The 13,739-nt window shown below is 33.9% G+C and overlaps 1 protein-coding gene across 1 annotated transcript in view; it reads left to right on the forward strand.

Moving 5' to 3' along the window:
• Positions 1–13,739, forward strand: part of LOC108692001 (protein timeless homolog) — a 99,597-nt gene that overhangs the window by 13,348 nt on the left and 72,510 nt on the right. The window contains exon 14 of the mRNA XM_018200072.1: positions 179–276. Within this exon, the coding sequence (XP_018055561.1) occupies positions 179–276 (98 nt within the window). The remainder of the gene's footprint in view (positions 1–178; positions 277–13,739) is intronic.

Below are 13,739 nucleotides of genomic sequence, written 5' to 3' on the forward strand. Positions count from 1 at the left end.
TTAGTAAACTGTTTACGATGGCGTAACGTTATCATGCTTTTGAGTTGTTGTTGCCAAGCTTCTCTTACATTAGTTATTATTAATGTAATTACATTAATAACTATAACTTATTAATATAATTATCAATAATTTATGCAAGGATATTAAAAATAAATGTTTGAATAAAATTATGTTACAGAGAAATCTGGCCTGAGAATGACTGTTTCGGAAAAGTGGACATACTTCCCGAGGAAGAATTTCTAGCTCTTCACGAAATCTTCTTTACAGATCTGGGTGGTGAGTTATTTTATTTTCAATTTTATATCTTTGATAATGAACATAAGCATTTCTTAATAATGTTCTCAAGATATAAATAATTTGCGGCAATATACGTATTAATTAAATAGGAAATAAAATATGTATTGACAAGTATTAGCAATACTCATTTGCGATAGATTTAAAATTTAGTACTTTAAATTCTTTAAAAGCATGGATTGTTAATATTTTTTGCTCTTCTGAGGATTGCCAGTACAACTTCAGTCTATCGAGAAACTTATATCCTCTCTGCATATATATCCTGTGAGAAAAGAGTACCCTCCTGCTTTACGTTCGCCTAATTATAAAGAGCAAAGTCTGTTATTAAGTTAAAGCATGGAAGTAATGAGCTGTTTTCCTTCCTTTACGAAGGAGAGTTCGTTACGACTGCTGATTTATTGAATTATAAAGTTTGCTCAATATTTTGGAAGAAAAACTTGTACGTGCACGAAAGTGTACTAATAATTGCATTTTTTCTATATTTTTTTTTATTAAGAAAGTATCACAAGAGAAGAAAGATATATTAAATATACGAATTTATTGGAGGCTTTAGCAGGGACGATTTGTAATAACCGGCGCATATATCACGACACAAATTTAATTAAACGCGCCGTTGGTATTCATTTCACGCGCCTAATTTATGTGTGAATAACTACGCTATTCAGTGCTGAGATTTCGCGACGATTCGAGCTCGCCACGTATTTATCTCTGTATATTATCATCACAATAATAGCTATCATAGACGTTTAAAATCTTTTAATTTCAATGTTATACTTTTACAAAGCTTATTTTCATGAAAGAAGATAATTGTTGCATTTTAAAACTTCTCTATGTTTTAATTTACAACGTAAATTATTTTATTCTACAAAAATTGCCACTGTTATTAAATACTTTATTCGAATTGAGGTATATAAAGTGTAACAAATCGAAATCTTTTTCACAATTAAACAAATTTTTTAAGGTAATTTAAGAAGAAAAAATTATAATTTTTAATGAATTGTTTAATGAAATTTGTTTTACTAAGATAGAATGGTCATTTTATAATATTCGTTTCAAATTGTGTTTCTGAGACTTATTTGATTTATAAAAAATTGGTATAAATCTATTACATTTATCCGTCATTATTCCGTCATTCCGTTACGAATATACTAGTAATATTTCGTTACACATTACGCGTTGACTTCCTTCCGTCATACGTTGACTTCCGTCGCCACGAATGTCGGTGTAATAAAGAACGTTTACGATCGCATGAATTACAATCCGTTGCACTGAATTCCACAATTTATACGATATGACAATACTGTCGCGCGTCTCATTCTATAGATGGCAGCGGGCTGACAAAGTCGTTAAATGTTAATCTCTCTCTCTTTATGTCCTGCCAACGTACTGTACGTAGTCATTGTGCAGTCACCTACAGAGGGTGTTTTATATAAAATATCAACGCCATCCAGACTGTTTTATTTTACGACGTGAGTACGTCTAAAGCGCTTCTCCATTATCTTCACCACGCGTCCACGCGTCAGAATCGCGTGCGCAATCTTTACTGATTTTAAAATGATTCCTATTGTTCTTTTCTTTCTATAGAGAAATAATTTTTAAAAAGGGCGAGAAAAATCTCATATTTTATTTATTTTTATTAAGTGCACTTTAGTGCATTGGAACAACTCATATAAATATATAGAACAACTCATAAATATCTAATGTTAAAAATTGAGGATTTATGATGACCATTGTTTGAGATTATATAATCTTGCTAAAGAATAATTTATTTTAAATCTAGTTTGTTATCTCCTGAAAGTTTTATATTTTTATCATTACTTCTATTTCTTATTATTGAATTTTCAAATGTACGGTCCAGTAAGATTCTTATTGTTTTATATTTTTATAATATTTAAAAATATATTAAAAAAAAAATATATATATATATATAAAATAGATTAATACCTTGTAAATTTATATCATTGTATTTTTATTTAATTGTTTTTATCCTGTGATATATAAAAATATCGTAATATTTGATATTACAATGATATTTATCGGCAATTCGATGTAGTAACCAAAGAAATTAATTGCAGAGAGATAAATGTATTCCGGTGCTGACGCGTTGTATGGATTTTAGGAAGCGGGATCAGTCGATCCGATGCGTTAACTTCATCGATTGAAGTTGTTTTTCTGCATCGGCAGAATGCATTGGATTGCATCGGCACATACTTTATGCATCCGTATGCATACTTTATGCATCCGGCTGTACTTTGTGATTCGGTTATATTCTGATAGTTTTACATACACTATACATAATATTTGTTTCACATTGATAAAGCACATTGATAAAACACTCCGCGAAAATTGGCGGATTCGTAAAACAAGTTTTTCTTAACTTGCAGAAATATATAAGATTTGCCAGAATACATTTAATTTATATAATACATACGTGGAACTGATTAATTATTATTGTCTTTTATATCGATTCTGTTATATCGATTTAAAATTATCATTTAAGTGTCGCCATAAAAATTTTATTTTCTAAATTCTGCGCGATATATAACTTGAACGTCTAGATGCTCTTCGAGTAAACTGTCCCTTGGACTTTTTAATGATTCAGGAAGAAAATAACTTTACGATAACTTCGCAGAAAGGAGGTCAGAAAGGTCAGATTGAGAGAGGAACAAACGATTATTTGTCATCCGTGACAGGGATACTTCATCAACAGCATTTATAAATAATCCTGATCAATAAAAAGGTTTTGTAGCATACCGGAAGGTTTTATTTATTCATGTCTGTCTGCGAGTAGAACGATACTGCTGCCATGTATAAAGTATACGTTTCATCGACTTATATACGGTACAAAGTATGAGAATAGAGAGCAGAGGAAGATGTGCTGTACTTTGGCACGATTTTTCTCTTCTCTTCGCTTGATTCCAAATTGTTAGACCGAATAGGTGATGGATGCTCGCGTGTAGTCAGCCCATGTGTTCTTTTCACTTCGAAGTCGAAGGTTTGATGAATGAAGGTCGAATTGAAAAGTCTTGGCGGAACGTCTGAAGCGTAGCGACGAAATTTGCATGCTGCAGTCGTAGCGAATCTTTTGTGTTCTATTCTATTGGTACACATTTGGTTAACTAATGCATTTCGCCAAGGATTTCGAATTTTCTTGTTATGTCAATATTCTCAAATCTACGATGTTATCGTAGCGAAATTAATGTTTATTTCAAAGACTCGTTATAAAATAAATTCAAACACGAACATCACTATTTTATTGTCCGTGAAATGAAATATTACATAAAATCTTTTTCCACTCGTAGAGATACTCGCGTGATTTCTTATATTTCGCAAATATACCGAATACTCAAATAGCTCCATAGATCTTTTCACTATCCCTACTCATCGAGTTGATACTGCCATAATAACTTTCCTTATTTACCGTAATGCGGCAGAAAGTCATCTCTGACATTTCCTGGAAAAGTACCGTGTACCTAAAATACGTAGATTGGAGGCGCCGGATCTCGGCTGCATGTCGAGGAAGAGGAGAAGTGGCTTCGAGAGGTATGAAAGAACTTTTATCGGGGTGAAAACTTCGTCTTCCTTCCGAGCGGTGTGAAGCCATAGGAACGAACGAGAATTATTTAGTACAAGACGCAGGGTAAACAACAGTTGTACTATCAACATTTGTTCCGACTTTTATTCTTTTTCGAGCAACTTCTGAAGCGACCCTCTGACGATTCTCCTCTTCTACGTTTGGTAGAATGAAGATGTTATCGGAAAATATGCATTATTCTCAATCAGCTTATACTTCGCGTTGTGTTGCGTGCCGATTGTAGGAATTGAAGTTAACAAGCAATAGCGAGATTGGCATTTAGAGCGTAAATCCCTTCAGTTCTGAAGAATCCTTTATAGCACACTAAGCTCGATTGATTATTTTGTTATTTTTTTCGCATCGGAGAATTATCCTTTTCACTTTGCTATACCGGCTTGGGTGAACAATAATCAGATCGACGTTACGGAGGATTTGAAGCAAAGCGAGGCTTGAAATTTACATCATGCTTGCTCGAGCGATCGCTCTACCATATGTTTGCATTCTCGTAACGTCCTTCCTCCTCCCCGGACATTGGTCCTTGAGGTAATTCCGACAGAATCGCTTGCTACATTCGCTTTCCTCGATCAAATTGTGATGTACTGTATTACATCGTAACCTTGTGCGATTTCAGAACAAACCAGCATAATGTTGCTTGTTGAATTTGTTGGTTTTATACAAGATTTAATGTCTCCAACACAGAATTCTAATTTTTGAAATTAGTATAATTTACAACTTATCTTTTCGAAGAAAGGTTGAATATAAAAAACTATTTTTTTAATTGCTCAGCTATACATTCGGTGAACTTCGTATATTTTTTTAAGAAAAATCTTGCTTGGTTAAATCTTGCTCGGTCGTATACCATTAAATATTTGTCATGTTTATATTTTTATTCAATTTCTATTTTTCAGCTTTTATCATTTTGTGTAATATAAATTTAAAAATGAATATTTTATACACCAATTAAAGAATTTTTTAATTGACTTCTTATGAACAAATAAAAACGTTTGTATCGTTCGAATCATTCAAGTATCGAGTGGAACGTTCAGAGGGTGTGCTTCAACCCGACATTTAGCGGTGTTTCAATATCGAGGAGACGATCGCGGTGCGTTAATGTCTCTTTTTTGTCGTTTTCCTCGGTGTCGATGATACGATAGCCTCTTCCCTAACGACGTATAACCATTAATATGCAAAAACGGTACTCGACGAGTTCATTCATTTTATCACGCCTTTCCCTGTCCCTCGTTCTCCCTTTCCCTTTCTTTATTGGCAGTAGATATTTTATCTTTGCTATTCTTGTTCGAATATATCTTGGGAGATATTCATATGAAATATATCGGATGGCTTTTCTCTTTCTTCCGTTCTTTAAACCCATTGTGGGGAGAATCAGCAGTTAAAAAGAAAGATAATCAAGAGGGTAAATGTTATTCTCGACAGTATCTGAAGTTGCGTTATAGGTATACAAATGATATGCAGGGAGCACTTTAACCCTACATAAGCTCCTATGGTAGCTTTCCCCGGCAGTTAATGAAGTTATGATTGAAGGTTAAATTCCATGAAATTGCCTCAGTTAATGGCTTTTACCATGAATGCAAATCAATGTTAAAAATCCGGTGCTGAAGTAACGAACGTTGTCAACATAGCCGAGATTTTTGTGAAATTTTTACGTTTCGCAACTATAGGGAATGTATATATTGAGATTATATGGCTTTGAAAATATTTGAATATTTGTATTAACACTAGCAGTGAAATTTAAACTTTGTCAGGCAAGTATAAAAGCACATGTAACAGATTAAAAAAACGTAAAAGATTTACTCAACATAAAAACAAGCGATCAAAACGATATCAACTTGTTTGTAAATGTAAATGTAAATTCTGTATTAATTTTTACATAGAACTGAAAATGGTAAAGTCATATTTATATGAATTTTGATACAAAAATCATTGTGACTTGACTGAAATTTCATAATGTATTTAGAATTTATAATATTCCTTTACTGACACGCGAAAAAAATTGTGATCATAAATTGCGCGTTAATAATTGAATGATATCACCGCAAACGAATTACCACAGATCACTGACTGACATTTTTCCGTATCTCGTTGTTCTCATCTCATGTCCTTTGTACGCGACGAACGCGAGTGCGACGCATCACATGACGAGCCTTGCCCAGCGGCGTGCGACTCGATTAAATAATAATGCATTTACAAGTTGCGTAGAAATTGAATAACAGTCGTGCTTGAATAATACAGATATGTAAATGGGCCGGGATGGAGGCTGGTCCGGGATCGAGCTCTCGGGGTGAGCGCGAGGGTGCAGACGGGATCATTTATATTGTAACTCTGGTACGTTCTGAATCTCTCTCTCTCTCTCTCTCGCTCGCTTCATGACGCACCAGATCTCGCTTTCTCTACCATTTCTTCTTTCGTATTCCATTTATCGGCTTTCACCTGCACCTATTCTTACAACCAGCCCTCTTCCTCATCTTTGCTTTACCCTCTACCTCCGCCTGCTCCTTGCACTGTTTGCCTTTCATGTTCGTCTACGACGGAGTTCCCGTTTTATGCGCTCGTTAAGTATTTTCCATGATTCTATGTTTTATTGTTTGTATGAATCCTTTTATCCGGCTTTTCTTCTTGCCAGAGACATTTCCTTGCGCTCCGTTACATTTTACGCATAGTATCTTTTATCATCGAGATTTCAGATTTTTCTATCGTATCTCCTATCGCTTCTTTTCTTTGTTTGTGAGCGTCTTAGCACTTGTCAAAAAAATTGATCGGATATTCGAGCGCGACGTATATAATACTATGTAAATTTGTGATAAGAATATTTCAAATAGCTGGGACAAAACTGAGAATGCACTTGAATCTAGGAATCTTATAGTACAATGTTTATTCGATAGCATGATCCTTGTAATATTCGCAACTGCACAAATCTCATAAATTACACGTATCCGGCAATTCTCGTGCGCCTTCCGTATCCTTCCTCAATCAACATGCTACAACCGCAAGCTGAATATGTTCCTTCGGGAATGCGTATGTAATGTTTCGCGAAACAGAGTTACTGCGGTCGTGTTACGACGAATCGGACCACCAACGTTCCATCTTGCATACGCTTTTAACTTGCGGCCATTCTAGGCGTTCCTAGCAGATATCCAAATCGGATTTGTGTCCTACTAGAAATAACTGAAATTTCTGCAGGGCACGAAAGCCACCGCGAGACGAGCAAGTTCTACGGAGCTTTAATAACTGCTTAACGGATTTCGCGGTAGGTTATTCGATTGCCACGGAAATTCAAGAGACTGTGCCAGATCACGACGGTTTCACCCCGCAACAGAGGTGTACTAAAGCCCAATGCGTTGAGTCTTCGTGGTTCACGAAATATTGTGAAATTGGAAAATTGGAAAATGTCTGCATTCAACTCTAGACCGCGCGACAGGGGACAATGTTTACCACGATACGGTATTTCGATTAACGTATGTATTTACGCATCCGGTCTGTCATAGAGATTTTATTTTATTTTTTTAAATTGATATTTATTTGCGACATACATTTTTATTATTATCTATCTTTTTATCTATCTATCTTTTTATTTGGAAAATAAAAAAGATACTTTGTATCTTACTTTTAATGATATTAGCATGTGAATAATTATTTAAAATTAAAATTAAGAATGCCAATAAGAGTCCATACAGTGTAATATCAATTTATTATAAATAACATAGAATAAATCTTTCAATACACGTTTTGGATTCTTCTTAGTACATATAAAGTTAACGATAAATGAATTTTATAGGCAGATCTTTGACATAATTAAGTCTATGACAATTATGTCAGACATCTATATCCATTAAATTCATTTTTATTAATTTTATATGTATTAAGGAGGATCCAAAACTTGGATTGAAAGATATACTTTTTATGTTATTCTTAATAAATGATCTTAATAAACTATTATTATTTATACATCCTGTGTAAGCTCTTATAGGTATTTTTGTTGTTAATTAATTTATTCTATTGAGCTTTGTAGTTCTCAATTGAAAAATTAGTTTAAAAAAACAGTATGATATTTGCAAGCATTATACTGCATATCTTTTCCTAGATGAATTTTCTGCAAAAGTGTGTATTTGCTATAGGATGGAACTATCGTTGCTACCAAAGCCATTTCTCTTAGCATTTTGCAGCCCCCCCTACGGGTACCTTTCCCTCGCGAGATCCCGCCAGAAAATTGAATTCAGATTGACGCTATGTGCTGAATGCATCGGATTTATTTATTTCATGATGAGATGTACGCATAGGGATGAAAAGAAAAACGTGACAGGGCGTAGTAGCGCGCGTAATAGACGATTCTCGGAAATCAATGAACTCGATAACCAATTATCGTTTTTTTTTACGGCTTGCAACTGAAACGTTTTATCGCGACATTCTAAGTGATCGACTATATGTATGCAAATTGACGCAAAGCTTAATCCTCCTTCGAATTGGCAAACCGTAAACTACGCCTGGGAATTTGGTGACGATTTTTCGTTATCGGCACTGTCCATTGATGCACTTCGGCAGGCTATCGAGATTATTCCAGTTATTTCCAGAACGCAGAGAAATTTTTGTTCAAAGAGATGAATTGGACAGTGTTGTGTGAAAATGAGTTAACTCAAAAAAAGGAAAAAAATAGTTTTGAGTAAATCCAGTTTAAAGCTCAACAAATTGTCAAAAATCAATAACACGTGGTCAGTTATTTTTTTATGCTTTTCTATCTTTGAAAAAATATGTAGTCTGTAATTTGTGTAACTTTTTTTTTAGTACATATTATTTTGTTTTATTTTTTATTTTATATACATCCTGGCAATTATTATACATTTTAATATTTTGAGAATTAATTAAAACTGAAAAAGTTTAATAAACATAGAAATTACAATTTTCAAATTGTAAGTAATCAAATTTATTAAAAGTATTAAACAGAATTTGTTTATTTATGTAATTATTAACGAAAAAAAGATTATGAAAATAGCTCAATTTTTTAGCATGTAAATTAGAGTTTACTTTTAAAATTTAATAATTAAAAAACAAAATAATTAGATACTTAATGCAAATTATATAAAATTTCAAAAATATGGAAGAAATAAAGATAAAGTTTTTCTGTTTTTAAATAACGCGGATTAATTCTTGTTGAAATGAAACATTTGAGGATGTGAACGCTGGATTTACGTTTAAGTGAGTACATGTTAGAATCATTTATACATATATTACATTTTTAAATTAAAATCGTTTGAATAATACGTGATATTATTTAAACTGAACGAAAAGAATGATTTTATTGAAATATCTAAAAATTTAGGTAGATACAGCTCTGAAAATAATTTTATTTATGTTGGAAATTCAAACATAAGTAATGATGCCAATGTGCAAAAAATTTATTTAACAACCAGCTTGAACATCCTACATAATTATTTTGAGTTTAATAAAATTATTTTCAGATCTGTAGCTAAATTTTTAAATAGGTATTTCAACAAAATTATTCTTTTCGTGCGCACATCTATCCCTAGCTGCATCTCAAAAGAAAACGATTGCGGCAAGCACGTCTTAATGACATTCTCGGCAACACAATTTTCATTTTTATGAAATGACGTGAGATAAATTTAAATGCGTATCTGTTCAGCACGATGCTACTTGAGTAAATGCGAGAGAGAGAATTGCCGGCGAGAGGATGACGTTCTGATACGAGAATGAAACAGGTCTGTGCTTTTTTTATCACGATCCACCGTCTGGTAATAAAAGCAAAGTGTAGATAGGTAAACGGCAATGTGAGCTTCGTCCTTGATGATCTATATGGAAACGAAATTGCATCGCAAAAAGATAATACATTCCTTTCGAGCATAGTTGCCATCAACATCACTTTTGAAAGACATTCGTGCAGTTAATGATACCCTGGAGAAATATCGTTCGAGTCAATACGAGATGAGAGTTTGGTTTATTTTTTATTAGACTTTAAACAAACGCGCTCATTATTTTCGCTCCAAATATTCTTATCGTAAAATATAATGTAAAAAAGATTATTAAATTTATTTGATTATATATAAAAAATTGTTAAATGATAGCAACCATATGAAAATAGGATTTTTCATGAAACTTATTTTTTTTAATACATTTATCTGAATTTACATTATATATTACTCTTTCAAATTCTTGGGAGTGGAATTTCACTCCAAAGAGTGAAAATTGAGCCAGAGTCTTGAAAAAGAGTGGCTCAATTTTCAATCTGTATATAAGAGTGAGATTTCATTGCTTAAAGTGAGATTCACTTTTTAAAAGTTGTAAAGATTATATTATATACATTATATACATGTTGCATTTACATTTAACATATGCAAGGCAGCATTATGATGTTATCGATTTATACCTATATCTACGTTGAATATATAAGTATAATGTAAAAAGCTGACGTTGCTAGAAAACTTCATCATTAACTATCGGATAATGCGATCATATATTTTCATAAGCAAGGCAGTATCATTGCCTTATCTGCTGAGAATTTCTTCAAGAAGCACGAGGCATCGTATGTAAGTGACCGCAGATGTTAATTTATGGGCTGAATAACGACTTTCCGATCTTGGATACTTGCCATCGCACGGGACTTTAGCGAGGGCGGTTTTACTGCGTGGAATAAATTTCCTGGAAGTGCGCGATCTGATCCATAAAGTAAGAAATCTCCAATAGGCGCATCCCTGGCACGGTAATTTCACTTTCTTTACGTGTTCCTCCTTCTCCCTCATTTCTCACGGGAATAATTTCATTATGCTGGAAGATTTTAGGTCGATGCGCTTGTACGACTTATTCCTATTTCAATTTAACGATAATTAAAATCGTATAATGATTGATATGACATAGAACGGAAAATTAATATTAGGAAAATTGATAGGAGGAATTAAAGAAATTGATCTTTTCTTTCTGTGAAAAGATTTCGATAACATACGTATATACCTCTCTTTAGCAGTATAATTTTATTTTTGTTATTTTTCGCAAATCGTCTTCTATCATCTGCTTTATCAAAGGATCAAAATAATGGCGATTTTCGCAAACGGCACTAAAAGAAGGAAAATGACGCTTTTGTGAACCGTGAAGAGATGTCAGCGAAAGTCACCGGGGCAGCTCGTTAAGCCGACGAACGGTGATTCGTCCGATTTGGCAGAAAATCAATGACGACCTGTCAATAAGCAGACGTCTGCTTTCCGCTTCTATCCTCCATAATCTTCGTGCGGCGGGTCGAATAAAGCGTGGCTCCCTTTTTGTAGAATATAGAGAGAAAGAGAGAATCTGATGAAATCTGGCACAGACGCACGGTTGTCTCTCTTAAAATTTCATCCCGCACTCCGTTTGCGATAGGAGTATTCTGATATTGCGTTTGGTGCTTCAAAAATATTATTATTTGCATAGTAAACATATCGGTGTATCATTCAAAGATTTTTTTTTTTTTTTATGAATTTTCTTCATATCTGAAATTCTAGCGATAAATATATGTAGATATTCCTTTCCCTTAAACGTTTATAAGACTTACAAATACTCGAAAGCTACTTCATCCTTTCTAAGACAGACTTTCAACTGTTCTGCATCTGACAAGCTGTTAAATGTTAATATTTCTTGTATACATATAATGAATAAATTCTTTTATTCTCGAGGAAATATTTCTTATTACAATTTGACGGGTTTATTCAAACAAATATTTAAGAAAGAACAGCGAAGAATACAGGAAAGTATTAAATAGTAGGGAATGTGTGGTATTTGTTTTATTAAATTTTTCTCTCCTTTTCGTTTCTATGAGAAAATCACTCTAGCGAACCTTAATCCTAAATATACTCCTTTCAATGTTACTTATCAGGATCTTTGATTACGTCCGGGGTCTGAAAGAAGTTGTATAAAGTACGACTAGTTGTACGACTAGTAGACTGCGAAATTGTATGTAAATTAAAAGAGGGAAAGGCAGAGAGAGGGACATAAAAAAATGTTATTGCGGTTTTTGGAGGACAGGCAAGTCGGATTGGCATCGGGCTTCCGAGATTGAACGAGCGACTTAGGGAGTTCTGTTAGAAGTCAAGTCTGGCGAGATAGTAACGCAGTGTCGAAAAGGGGATGAAAAGGAGAAAAAGAAACTCGTTTCGCGTAGATTTGGTCAGATAATCCGCTATTCTCGGATGCGAAAAAAAAATAGCTTCCACGGTATAGAAACGGTATAAAATATGAATTTTATGTTTGTAATTGCATTAATGAATTTCATTGTGTCAAAATCTTTATCCAAATTGAATTGAATTTTTTTTCCATAATCGTTCAATATTGATCGAATATTGCACTAATTATGCTTTAGATTTTTTTATATAGCTTATCAATTTATTGAATATCCGTATTCTCAAAGAGGTCGTATCCTTCAGAGTATCAATAGTTAAGCTAGAAAAGTTTAATTGATGACGTTGCTTCGAAAAAGAACTTGTGAAAGAAACTTCCGTTATCGACTTTCTCGATTTATTCTTTGAAAAGACGCGGTAATTAATAAGATAATGCTCGAGTGATCAGAGAAATTGATTTTTGTCATCGGTTATCCTTTGTAACCGCTCCGTCGCTACTCAAAATCCGGATCCGCTGGATCGGACACTCGGCGTCAGCAACATCCTATAAATAAACACACATACACGATACCGATAGTTTCCAGAGCGAAATTTCTCCTTCGTGATTGCGTTTGTGGGCTGCACCTACGTAATCCCGCAATCTTCACCTGTCGCGCCGTGCTGCTTTGGCAGAGCTCGAACCAATTATCTGTGTTGCCTTTGATGTCGCCCACCTTTCGCGGATGTTTGCGCCAAACAGTGCCGGGGTCTCCTTGACAAAGGATCTTTCTGAAAATTCTGCGAGTATATGCCATTCATCCGCCATTTTCTTCAATAGCTGTTTGTGCACTCCGCGTACCCCTTCGTTCTCTAAAGGTTTTCCGTAATCGAATGCAGAATCAAAGAGCCGCTTTCAAATTGAAATTTGTCACTCTACAGCGCGCAAAATATTAATTAAATTTTTACGGCCGCGTCACTTGTCGTTCGTACGCGTCAAAAAATCGAATCGTCGCTACGGATTAAATTCTATAGAAACGGAATTCACTAAAATTTATAGTTAGTTATCAATCTTATGATTTAATCTTTTATACGACCGGATCGCATAAGCGCACGAAGACAAAATCGCGCGACAGAGGAAAGAGTGGCTAAGGATAAAGAAGAAGCTACAAAACTGTTGCAGAGCTTTATTTTCATCTGATCCGCGGTTCGGAAAATCGTAAAGATCGTCCGCTACGGAGATGGCTTAAAATAGAGACGTGAGAGAGTTACGAAGTCACGGATGAAGGTTCGCGGCTTTCCGTTAGCGCGACCGTTACGGAAAATTTTTCTTGACAAGATTCTATCCCGTATTTCTTCATTGCTACGGTTATTCTTGGTGGCTTAAACTATAAACTTTCATGGCACATGTGAGCGCACGTGGAGTCAAATCGGATAATTGTGATAGAGAATAAATGTGGAATATCTTTCAATGATGATTTTGTTATATTATATGTGTCCCTAATATAAATTGTTATTTTAAATGAATATGGTAGATTGAAATAGGCACTTTATTTATTTACGTTTGAAATTTAAAAATTGTGAGCTAAGAGTTTTTTTGTAAGCTAAATAGTAGAACCAGTAGTATTAGACACAGTTTGAAGTGAATTTATTTAAAAAATACAAAGGATGTAATGATGATTTTTGTACAATCAACAAACGAATGAATGTCTTTTCACGATTGTTGAAAAATTAATTTAACAAAACAAAGTCTACATAAAAAAGATATATATATATATATATAT

Source organism: Atta colombica, unplaced genomic scaffold, assembly GCF_001594045.1.
Source record: "Atta colombica isolate Treedump-2 unplaced genomic scaffold, Acol1.0 scaffold55, whole genome shotgun sequence".
Classification (NCBI taxonomy): Eukaryota; Metazoa; Arthropoda; class Insecta; order Hymenoptera; family Formicidae; genus Atta; species Atta colombica.